The 12,851-nt window shown below is 40.0% G+C and overlaps 1 protein-coding gene across 1 annotated transcript in view; it reads right to left on the minus strand.

The window, feature by feature from the left end:
• AFF2 (AF4/FMR2 family member 2) overlaps window positions 1-12,851 on the minus strand; it is a 504,395-nt gene that overhangs the window by 335,428 nt on the left and 156,116 nt on the right. Inside the window, exon 3 of the mRNA XM_033200831.1 lies at window positions 10,080-10,940. Within this exon, the coding sequence (XP_033056722.1) occupies window positions 10,080-10,940 (861 nt within the window). The remainder of the gene's footprint in view (window positions 1-10,079; window positions 10,941-12,851) is intronic.

The following is a 12,851-nucleotide window of genomic DNA, read 5'->3' on the forward strand; positions in this document are numbered from 1 at the left end:
CTGCGTTTCACCCACAGAAATTTAGATTTTAGCTGTGTTGTCTGAGGATTTCTGATAAAGTCATCCCACTAAAGACACAAAAACTCAGAAACTTTATGAACCAAGAAAAGGTCCTCTAACAAGTGTGTCATATGTTACTCATTTAGGAATATTGCAAAAACACTACTTCTCACCATATTTGTAAATGAAAACCACATGACTATAACCTGTAATACCACAAGAAAAATTGCTCTTTTGGTGTGTTCAGTCCCAGACTTTTGAAATATGAACCTAACAAGGGATTTTAACTTAAGCTGGATTTAGCTCATTATTCTCTTGCCCTTTATGTGCCAGTAGAGGAGCTACTTTTAGAAAATTAACCCATATATATACAGTAGCACACCATACACCAAATGCCATGTGGAAGTGTCACTAAAAGCCTGGGTCCTGGTCCTGCCATAGCCATTTGCTGGCTGTGTCCATTTAGGCAAGTGACCCTTAGCCTCTCCGAGACTAAGTTTCTGTGTCAGAAAAGGAAATGATAATTCCAGACCTCATTAGAACTGGATCAAAATAAGATAAGATGTATGAAGACATTTGTAAATTATAAAGTATAAAGGTAACAGTTTTTGTTATTGGCACCTATATTATAAACCCAAATCAAAGCACAGTTCACTTTAAAATGATGGTTAATTAGAGATTATTTTCTTTCATGTCAAATAGAAAATACCAAACACACTTATAACTCCCATAAAGAGATTTATTACTTATGTCCAAAGCCCCTTGCATTTACTATTTGGGTTGAATCAATATGGTTATCTACCTGTCAATTTCTCTTATTCTTTAATGCAGAATGAGAGAAGTCTTTTTTTATGACTGGCTCAGAAAGTACTGAACTAATCGATATAGCCAGTGATAACAAGATGATTTGGAATATACATAACAAAAGCTTACCATTTTACTGCATACTGAATCTGTCAAAATATTTTCCTAGAAGTAATGTGAAAATAGGAGTTCTCTATCTTTCATTATTTTAGTGGGTGGTGACGAAAGGATTAGGAGGCTATTTGCTGAGTCTACAGTTTGGTACTTTCTGGTAAAATGCAGCATATAGCTGTTACTTAAATTAAAAAAAGGTGAAATATAAGAATACCCCAACTGAATTGGTAGTCAATCCCTAAAAAGATCCAATTCGAGTCTGCCCATATTTACGTAGTCTTACAAAGTTCCAAACTGTTCTGAATGTGTGCAGGCAGGGCTCAGATCCCTTCATGCTGTTCTACTGTGGATACTCCTAGAGGATTATGGGTTGGGGAGATAATGGCTGAAATTACTATACAAACAAGATAGGTTTGGGCTTAACCACAAAGAGAAGATTTAGAGCTGTAAGCAACCCCACCAATGAGTTAGTCTAATCTCCTCATGTGACAAAAGCCCTAGAAAGGCAAAATAACTCTCTTAATTTTACAAACAAAGTCCAGGCCAGAAGACAGACCCACATCTCAGTATACCTTATTAAAACTATGCTTTGCAATATTTCACACTTTCCAAAGTAGAGATTTATTTTCAGCTGTCTCATGAAGAATCACTAAAATTATCAAATAGTGCTGTTTTAAATTGCATCATTATTAATAATGATGACAGAAATGTGTATAACATAAGAATTAATTGTTTTTTAAACAGAGTAAGAATAAATCAATCTTTTGGTTTCTTTCCAACCAAAAAAAGTGTTAAAAAAAGACAAGGACTTTAAAAGCAAAGTGTGCCAAGAAAGATGCACTAAAAGCAAATACTCTGATCTACCTATACAACGGCATGTTGAAATCACTGACATCGTTTTAGGATGCTGATGGCTAGAACCACTTGCATACAGCCTTAGAAAAGAAAAAAAATACATATGAGAAAGAAGAGGACTTGAGGAAACAGGAAGAAAAAAAATCCCAAGTATCTGCATACTCTTTAAGAAGCCATCTTTGAGACCTATCTCTGAGTTTGACTAATGCCAATGAAAAAAAAAAAAATGGAAGAAAAAGGGGATGAATGGAGCACAAGGACCCCAAGGGAAGGAAAGTATGGTATAAAATAGCTAGTTCAGCATTACTTTAGAAAGATCCTTGGGAAAGCACACTGAAAAAGAAAGGATGGTTACAAGAGAAGAATTGAGATGTCCTTTCTTGTAGGGAGGTAGAGAACAAACCTGGGAAAGCTCAGAAATTACTGCCTGAATTGATGATGGCAATTGTCTTGAGAGAATTCCTAGGTCTCCTACGATGACAAGGAAAGTAACGTGTCAAGTTCAGCATCACACTCTGGTTGCCACATTGCCTACAAATTCAAGAGAACTGACAATCTGGTTTTTGAGCTCTCTCACTTTGGTCCCACATATCCGCAGCTGCAGATAAACTGGCCTATCCTTATAACATACTCTACATTTTACTCACTTCCCCTTTCTGTTTATGCTATTATCTCTATTCATCACTAATATGCACACATATGAACTGCTCTCCAGATTCCTCTTGAACTACTCTAATACTACCCAATATTAAAGGCCAAGTTCAAAACAAACTTCCCATTTATTCTCTGTGAAACCCTCCCTGGTTTCCTCTGTGTCTCTGCCTGACAAATCAGTCCTGCTATTGTGAGAATGGTCTCAGTCTCCACTCCTCAGGACACCTTTCCTAATCTCTTCTCTCCTAGCATATCCAACCTTTCCATCATGAAGAATGTAAAGCCAGGTATTCTATCTGTATTACTATCAACTGCACATGTTCAGTTGGAGACCACTTCATTTAGCTTAGGGAGACACTAAAGTTAGAGGAAATATGAAGAGAAAGTTAGGAGGAATATGATAAGAAAATGAATTTGAATACCAATGAGACCAGTGAGTTGGAAGAGTTAGTAAAAAAGCATAAACAAAATGCAACTATCAGGGGATGGACTAGCAGAGAAGAAGGTACAAAGCTTTCTAGATTCCACACAGCTATAAGACAAATACTAATTTCAAGAGTCTTTTCTGGCACCCTAAAAGTATAAACTTATCCCTTCATTTTGATGGGTTTAGAAATAGCCCAGATATAGCCTTGGACTCAATACTATTTTATTTTCGTAAGAATGCACAAAAAATAAACTGGTGATATACCTCAAGTGACATGGTTTGGCTGTGTCCCCACCCAAATCTCATCTTGAATTGTAACTCCCACAGTTCCCACGCTTCATGAGAGGAACCTGGTGGGACGTAATTGAATCACAAGGGCAGGTCTTTCCTGTGCTGTTCTCATGATAGTCAGTAAGTCTCACCATATCTGATGGTTATTATAAGGGGGAGTTTCCCTGCACAAGCTCTCTTCTCTTGTCTGTCACCATGAGAGATGTGTCTTTAACTTACTGCTACAATTGCAAGGCCTCCCCAGCCACATGGAACTGTAAGTCCATTAAATCTTTCTTTTGTAAATTGCCCAGTCTCAGATATGTCTTCATCAGCAGCATAAAAATGGACTAATACAGGAAATTCGTACCAGGAGTGGGGTGCTGCTGAAAAGATACATGAAAATGTGGAAGCAACTTTGGAACTGGGTAACAGGCAGAGATTGGAACAGTTGGGAGGGCTCAGAATAAGATAGGAAAATGTGGGAAAGTTTGGAACTTCCTAGAGACTTGTTGACTGTCTTTGACCAAAATGCCGATAATAATATGGACAATGAAATCCAGGGTGAGGTGGGCTCAGACGGAGATGAGTTACTTGTTGGGAATTGGAGCAAAGGTGACTCTAGTTATGTTTTAGCAAAGAGACTGGTGGCATTTTGCCCCAGCCCTAGATATTTGTGGAACTTTGAACTTAAGAGAGATGATTTAGGATATCTGGCAGAAGAAATTTCTATGCAGCAAAGCATTCAAGAGGGGACTTGGGTGTTGTTAAAGGCATTCCATTTCAAAAGGGAAACAGAGCATAAAAGTTTGGAAAATTTGCAGCTTGACAATGCAATAGGAAAGAAAATCCCATTTTCTGAGGTGAAATTCAAGCCAGCTGTAGAATTTTGCATAAGTAACAGGGAGCCGAATGTTAATAGGGAAAATGTCTCCAGGGCATGTCAGAGTTCTTCACAGCAGCACCTCCCATCACAAGCCAGGAGGCCTAGGAGGAAATGATGGTTTCATAGGCCAGGTCCAGGGCCCTCTGCTCTGTGCAGCCTAGGGACTTGGTACCTGCATTCTAGTTGCTCCAGCCATGGCTAAAAGGGGCCAAGGTAAAACTTGGGCTGTTGTTTCAGAGAATAGAAGGCCCACACCTTGGCAGCTTCCACATGGTGTTGAGCCTGCAGGTGCAGAGAAGTCAAGAACTGAGGTTTGGGAACCTCCACCTAGATTTCAGAGGATGTATGGAAATGCCTGGATATCCAGGCAGAAGTTTGCGGCAGAGGCAGGGCCCTCATGGAGAACCTCTGCTAGGACAATGTGAAAGGGAAATGTAGGGTTGGAGCCCCCCACAGGATCCCTACTGCGGCACCACCTAGTGGAGCTGTGAGAAGAAGGCCACCAACCTCCAGACCCCAGAATGGTAGATCCATCAACAGCTTGCACCATGCACCTGGAAAAGCCACAGACACTCAATGCCAGCCCATGAAAGTAGCCAGGAAGGGGGCTATGCCCTGCAAAGCCATAGAGGCAGAGCTGCCCAAGACCATGGGAACCCACCTCTTGCATCACCATGATCTGAATATGAGTCATGGAGTCAAAGGAGATCATTTTGGAACTTTAAGGTTTGACGGCCCTGCTGGATTCGGACTTGTATGGGGCCTGTAGCCCCTTTGTTTTGACCAATTTCTCCCATTTGGAATGGCTGTATTTACCCAATGCCTATACCTCCATTGTATCCAGAAAGTAACTAACTTGCTTTTGAATTTATAGACTCATAAGCAGAAGGGACTTGCATTGACTCAGATTAGACTTTAGACTGTGGACTTTTGAGTTAATGCTGAAATGAGTTAAGACTTTGGGGTACTGTTGGGAAGGCATGATTGGATTCGAAATGTGAGGACATGAGATTTGGGAGGGGCTGGGGGTGGATTAATATGGTTTGGCTCTGTCCCCACCCAAATCTTATCTTGAATTGTAATTCCCACAATTCCCATGCTTTGTGGGAGGAGCCCAATGGCAGGTCATTGAATCATGGGAGCAGGTCTTTGCTGTGATGTTCTCATGATAGTAAGTATCACAAGGTCTGATGTTTATTACAAGGGGGAGTTTCCCTGCACAAATTCTCCTCTCTTGTCTGCCACAATGGGAGATATGCCTCTCACCTTCAGCCATGATTGTGAGGCCTCCCCAGCCACGTGGAAGTGTAAGTCCATTAAATATCTTTCTTTTGTAAATGCTCCGTCTCAGGTATGTCTTTATCAGCAGCATGAAAACAGATTAATACGTCAAGTGAAAAATTCTTAGCCTGAGTTGCAAACAGCAACTGGATGGCCTTCCATTCAGTGAAGCAGCTGTCTCATTTCTGTGTAGCTGCATGAACATATCTAGAACACCAATGGTAATATCCTAGCATTCTGTGCAGTTCTCACACAAGGGACCTGAGTTTACTATCTACCTCACAATAAATAAAGGTAATTATACTCACAGTGATCACTACATAGGGTGTGAAACAAAACAGTCACAGTCACAAATGTTAGCAATAATTTCTCAGCTAGTGACAAAGTTACCCACTAAAATAAGCTGCAGACAAATCCCACATCATTTCTATCAAACTTTTCTAAGGCCACTAGTTTTGCGGCAATTGGAGCCTCAGATAGCCTTAGATCACAGCCAAGAGCAGCATGTAAAGCAAATAACCCTTTAGGGATATGACACTCTACATGTTAGTTTTGTACTTTCAAAAGCTTATTGACTTAGGATGGAGACACTTAATATGTGGTATCAATCCTTTCACATGCATGTGATTATTTACTTGGCAATCTATACTAATAACAAATTGCACCAAAATGCAAAGCTGTCTACACCAGCAGATTTTTATCCTAAGGTAAAAATAAACAAAAACATATGTAAAGAAATCATGTATAAAGCTACATTTATTAACAAATTCATTTCCTAATAAAACACCATCTGCAAGCAACCCTCAGTTTCCACTTGATATAAATAGGCCTTTTACTGTTTTCAGATGCAGTTCCCAAAAAATTCTTCTAAACCCAACTGCAGAACACATCAGCAATTTGTTGTTGTTATTGCCAGGAATGTTAATAAACTCTATGACATGAAGTTTTGTTTGTTGTTTGTTTGTTTATTTATTTATTTTTGAGACAGAGTCTAGCTTTGTCACCAGGCTGGAGTGCAGTGGCGCAACCTTGGCTCACTGCAACCTCTGCCTCCCGGGTTCAAGCTATTCTCCTGCTTCAGTCTCCCGAGTAGCTGGGACTACAGGTGTGTGCCACCGTGGCCAGCTAATTTTTGTATTTTTAGTAGAGACAGGGTTTCACCAAGTTGGCCAGGATGGTCTAGATCTCTTGACCTCATGATCCACCCATCTCATCCTCCCAAAGTGCTGGGATTACAGGTGTGAGCCACTGCGCCCAACCAACATAAAGTTTTTAAACAAATTATTTGTTAAAATGACATGCCTCAATTGAAAAGTTGACCTTCTGCAATGAAGTTGGTTATACTTCTAATATCCTTATTGTTGATACAGAAATTCTAAGATGCATTGAAATGTTTCAAGGATAAAAAATAAAAATCTCCCCACCATATACTCAATATGTGGACACATAAACAAACATGGGCACACACACTTGCACATCACATTTCAGTAACAGTTTGTGATCTCTCAATTCATAAATATAATGTTACCTGCTTATTTGTATATCTTAGAATGCTGTCTGTTTTCTGGCCATTCAACCCATCCCGCTTCACCTTCTCCACAAATGCACTTCACTAACACTCATCAACCTCCTGTCACTAGAGCCGGGGAAAAAGTTGAGAATGCTCAAAGAAATACTGTGATTGCTCCACGGATAAGTCTTTTTGGTAATAACTCAGAGTAATGTTACCACTCATCAAAGACAGCTACACTGACTAGGGACCCGGAACCCAGTGCCTGAAACTTCTTGGCGCCAGGAACTGGGGCTGAATTCTAATGCTAAGTGTTTTTGAAAAGTGCATCAAGATTTAATACGGCGAATTTTCAGACTTGGTCAGAGTTTTAGCCACGTAAATTCCATTAGGTTCAAAGCTCCGTAATGCTCCACCCTGTCTATATTTATGCCCGCATTTTAATCTGCACCCTTCTAAGCTCTCTTGGTGGGCTGTGTAACCTCTCTTTTCTTTTCCTCCTATTTTTGGTTTTCACGTTACCCTCGGGTTCTGTATATGCCTCTGAGTTTAGGGCTTTAAGCTTCTCTCTACTCTTCTGTCAAATCATTCGTTGAAACCCATATTTTAAAATAAGTACTTTCTTCACTGATCTCCTATCATGACTTATTGCACCTGGCCCATTTTTCATACAGAGCTCTACCAAGGTCTGTTTGTACCATCACCAAGGCTGCATGCACATAGGCTGCTCCCAGGATAATTGTCTCCAGAGCTGATGACAGCTCAGATTGTCTTGAAAATGTACCTCTCGTTGGTGTGCCAGAGCACTGAGTGAAAGCATGAAGTCATTTCTGAATCTGGGTCAGCCATTTTGTGAATGTATAAGAGAGAGAATTACAACAGAGTGGATTTCACTGGGTCTGTGATTTGTCACTCTACTAATGAGGTATGGAAACAGGCTGACAGACTGCTTTATGGGGCAGTGCTATTTCCAGATCAGTTCTGGCTGTGTAAGGAGGGAACAGCAGCAGATACCAGGGCAAAAGAAGAAACAAGAATGATATCCCCATCTCCCATTATACTTCTACTTTTTCAAAGCAGATCTCTTTTTTGGTTTTTAAGTATTAAAGCCTGTATTAAGTCATTCCGTAGAAATTATGGCTAGGATTTCTCAATGACAGAACAGGAGCAGAGCAGAGTAAGAAACACGCAGACAGAATACAACTGAAAAAGATATAACTCATGATGGATTTTCTAGCAATTGTTTACATTTGTGCATGTTATTTGATTAACATTGTGGCTTAGAAAATGTAATCAAGTAACCATTTTTGAAATTCATTCATTCAACAAACATTTATTGAATATCTATTATGTGCTAAGTATTTGCTAGGCGCTTGGGATACAGAGAGAATGAGGTATTCCTTGCTCTTAGTGAGCTCACAGTCTAGTAGAGGAGATAGAAACATAACCGAATCACTACAATACAATGGAGTCGGTGCCAATCAAGGCATATAGAAGGTGCTAGAGGAGCCAAGACAAGGGTTTTTAATTAAGCTGAGGGGATCAGCGAAGCTTTCACAGAGAAGGTGACAACAGACCAGACCTGAAGAAGAAACAGGACTTCACCAGGAAGACAAGGGAGGGTGGGGAAAGACATTCTAGGCTGAGGGGACAGCAGGTCAAAAAGCAAGGAAGCGTGATAAAGCATGACATGACAGGGAACCACAGGTAGTCCCATATGGCTGGGATTTCAACTGCACATGAAGAAGTAGTGAAATATGTAGCCAAAAAAGGAGTATGAAACTAAAGGGTGAAGAGCCTTGTATGTGTGACTAAGAAATTTGGACTTTTCCCTGGAAGTGATGAGAAGGCACTGAAGAATCAAAAGCAGGGAGTGACATGGTCAGATCTGCCTGTTAGATGAGCCTGCATGGATGGTATGGAAGAGAGGTGAGACTAGAGGGAAGGAGACCAGTCAAGAGGGGCTCTCACAGCAGTCCACTGAGGGCTCACAGGTGGTTCAAAGGCAGTGGGGGTAGAGGTGACAGACTAGAGAGATACTTAAGAGGAAGCTTGACAAGACTGGATGAATGATGGTACAAAAAGCAAAACTGCCTCAGAAATGAAACAATATCAAAAACATACATTCAGAAAATATAGTCAACAGCCCCAGGCCTCCCTCCCTTTATGTTCCCATTGTCCTCTGAAATCACCACATCTGCTGAGGATAAATAAAGGAAGGAGAACCAGGGGGCTTATAGGGTCACACTTCTCTAACTCAGATACCACTGACTTGGAATCTGTGACCATTCAGACAGACTGCCTGTCACTCCTATTGAGTAAGAATTAACCCTACTTCTTCCTCTGTATTATTTCAAGCCTTTAGTCACCAGTGACAGGAATCCAGTCTAAAGGCAGTGGCTTCTTCCAATCAAGACCTTGAGGTGCAGTAGACAGCCGCTTACATGGTGGTGTCTGAGAGGCAGCACCATATATGCTCCCCACCCAGGGACCACAAGGCCTGGAATCCAATCATTAGCGATTCATTCCTCAGAAGAGGCTTTGGTGCCTCTGGACTTCTCTTTTACAAGGCAATGAGTCCTGAAATGGGTAGGATATTTAGTCATTCTAAACCAGTGGGCTTTAGTTACTTGCAATGCCTTTTGCTTTGACAGAAAGGATGAAGGTAGAATAAAAGGGCTATGTAGATACCTGTGGAGGAAAGAGATGCAGAAGGGAAGATTGATGGATATGGAAGATAACATTAAGATCTTGCCAAGGAATAGCTCTGTAATCACTCAAGAAACTAAAATTCTTAAAGAATTCCTTCTATTTCAGGTTCCGGCAAACCACACTTCTACATTCTTCTACTTTAACGAACTTCTGTATTTTAAGTTTAGAATATGCTATTGAGTAGTGAAGGCCTATAGTGACTCGCAATCTTCTCATGAACCTCATACTACTTATGACCAATTATAATCTCAAATGTTATTAATTTGTACATAATATTACTACAACTGTATTTTATAAAACTCTTTTATAACTCCAACTTGTCAATCATTCAGTCAGACCAATCTTGTCTTTTGTCATTCCAAATTATGGAGATTTAACTTTGTTTGCAGTGTGTTAATCAGTTATGTCACAAGTGACAGAAGATCAAAACTCAGACTCTGAACTTGAAGAGTATCCTATACAGCTCAATAAGGTAAATGAGAGCTGCTTGTGAATACTGTATTATAGAGGTTAGAGCAGAGAAATTTTAAAAAGTGAAACCAAACAAAACTTTAAAAATTACTTACTTCACTTGTTTGGAGGATGGTGAACTTTGGCAGTTTAGTCTTTGAACTGGCTGCACTGGGTTTTCCATCCAAGAGTGTTCCAAATGACAGATTCCCAAAGCTGTTCTCAAATTCAATTGAAGGTTTCAGTGTTGGCGAGATGTCCGGTGCTTGGTCCTGGCCATCCATGGGTCTGACGTATGCAGTTGGCTTTTGCTGCCCCATGCTTGTTTTGCAGTAAAGCCCTGGTGGGAAGTTTTGAACTGAAAGGCCACTGCTAGGAGCTAATAAAGAGGAAGCCACTAGGGGAGACCCAGGTGCTTGCACAGCGAATTCAGATTTTTCTGGTGAATTGGATTGAAAGATTTCTTTGAAAGCATCTTCTCCACTAGACTTAGGGTTACTGTCTTCCTTTGCAGATGGGTTTGACTCTTCAACTTCTCCAATCTGGGGCTGTTCAGCTGGGTAGACAAAGAAGTCTTCCAGTTTGGCTTGAGACTGGTCCTGTGTCAAAGTCTGCATCTTGTTTGGCTGACCACTGGCCTGGCTTGCCAGTACAGTGCTAGGGTTATGACTATCACGTGACCACTCAGGTTTTGATTTTCTGTTGCTGTGTATTAGAGTTGAATTCAGTATCACAACAGAAGGTGGAGGCATTGGTGCTGAAGGATGGGTATTATCCTGGTGAGGTGGAATTATTCTGTTCTTTTGTTCTGGAAAAAAGCTTGGTTCATTTTTGTTGATGGGATTCTGGGGCACAGAATTCTTTGGAATTCCCACTAGATGATTCTGATTAGAATGATTAGTTAGCAAATCCTTCATTTCATCATAGTTTCCAAGCGTGTTCTGGACTCGGTTGGCAAGTGCATCACCTTTGTTTGTCTAAAATAACAAAAAGATGGGGGTGGGAGGAGAGAGAATGAATAGGTTTGTGTTTCCTAATGTTAATGTTTCAAACAGATGCCCTAAGTAGACTACCATACGGGGTTCTTTAAAATTGTCCTGCTGCCATATAATTTCATGCTTTTCATGTGCTATGTAAGAAAAAAAATCAATAACACTATTGAAAAAGCCTCCCAGAATGAGCGGATATGACTAACATTTGTATACTCCCTAGCCGATTCTTAAACATGCTCATTGAGAAAAAGTTTTAAATTATATCATTTACTAATTTTATTAGAAAAAATAATTTATTCTGTGACAGATGAGCTGAATTGCTACATTCTACATTGTGATTAACAACTTTTGCTTACCAATCATTGGAGTTATAATGGAATGTTCTACCTATATAAATGTTTGACATATCAGCCTTTGTACCACATTATACCATGAAAAAGGCTTAGGCTATTGGATAAGAAAATCAGTTAAATTGTACTACCATGACTATGATAAGTTTAGAAAAGGAATGGAATTAAACAGCATCTAATTGAGCTTACTTATGACTAAAGTGAATCTGATTCCTTCTAATCAAAGAACTGTATGAATTACTAGTGTTTGCCTGTATATTCTGGAAAGACTGTGTTTACATATTGATGATTCACACTCATTTACTTTGAAATGGTGCAATTGTTCATCAACAGTGACTCAAGCCCTTCTGTGTCTTTTCAATTATTAAGGAAAATTTATTCAAGTATTTAAACTGTTGTTTAAACCAAAACAAAGTTATCTTTTCAAAGTGATGTTAGCCTAATGTATAGCAGTTAGAGAGGCAACCAAATCATTTTATGGACAATTAGTATACCAGCTATACCACCCCCTGTGGGATGTATTTGTTCTATTAAAATGGTTATGATTGTTTTTAAAATAATTATGCTCCTGCATGGGTTTTTGTAATACAGAAAGCAAAGTTATCATACTAAAAAATGATGGGTAGCTGTATACTTGGAAATGACTTTGATGCAAGCTCAGTTGTTCACCCCCAAAAGTGGCTTTCTTTATTCTCTTTATATGCCAAAGAGGTTATCAAAACAAGCTGCTGAATTCAGAAAGCCAAAGGACTTTTTTGTACCTAGGCTGCACTATCCTGGCCCAAGATGTTGCAATGATAGAAGGCTACCAGTATTCAAGGAGCCATCTGGCAAGTGGGCCACAAAAGATATCACCCTATGTGGCCTTCAAGTCCCAGAAGCCTTGGGTACGTACCATTTTCAACGCACAGGAGGGAGTGACCATCTAACCATTGGTACACTCTCTGCTGAAGATAGTTGTTTAACATCTAAAATTTTTCACATGCCGTTAACACAGCCCAGTCTCCTGGTGTACACAGGGAGTATACCTATCCAGGGCTAGCATCTCAGTCTAAACTTAGGTTGTATGGCTGTGTGTTTTCCTCTTTATGTGAAGATGGGAGGATATGCAGATGGAGAGAGGGCGAAGTGCCAGAAATGGGTGAAATCGTCTGGGGAAAGAAAACGTAGAAAGAGAAGACAGGGATTCGCAGAGAACCCTGGGAAGCATCAACCTTTAAGAGACTGAGATAAGATGAGGAGCCAGCAAATGATACCAAGAAGGAACAATCAGAGAGAGAATCAAACCAGTAATCTTGGCCTCATTATCAGCACCATCTCCATATACCATATAAAGTATTTTACTCATACCGTGTGTGTGAACCCATATGATACACTTCCAAAGAAATGAGGGCAATAGGAGAAATATAAATTTCAAAGATTAAGGAAAAGTATGCTAAACATATGCTAAGGGAGCTCTGTCAGGGACAGATATTTTTAGAAATCAAGTAACTACATGTCAGTTTTAGTTTGCTTATCCTCCAATCATATATTGCATCATATGCAA

Source organism: Trachypithecus francoisi, unplaced genomic scaffold, assembly GCF_009764315.1.
Source record: "Trachypithecus francoisi isolate TF-2019V2 unplaced genomic scaffold, Tfra_2.0 Lachesis_group6, whole genome shotgun sequence".
NCBI lineage: Eukaryota > Metazoa > Chordata > Mammalia > Primates > Cercopithecidae > Trachypithecus > Trachypithecus francoisi.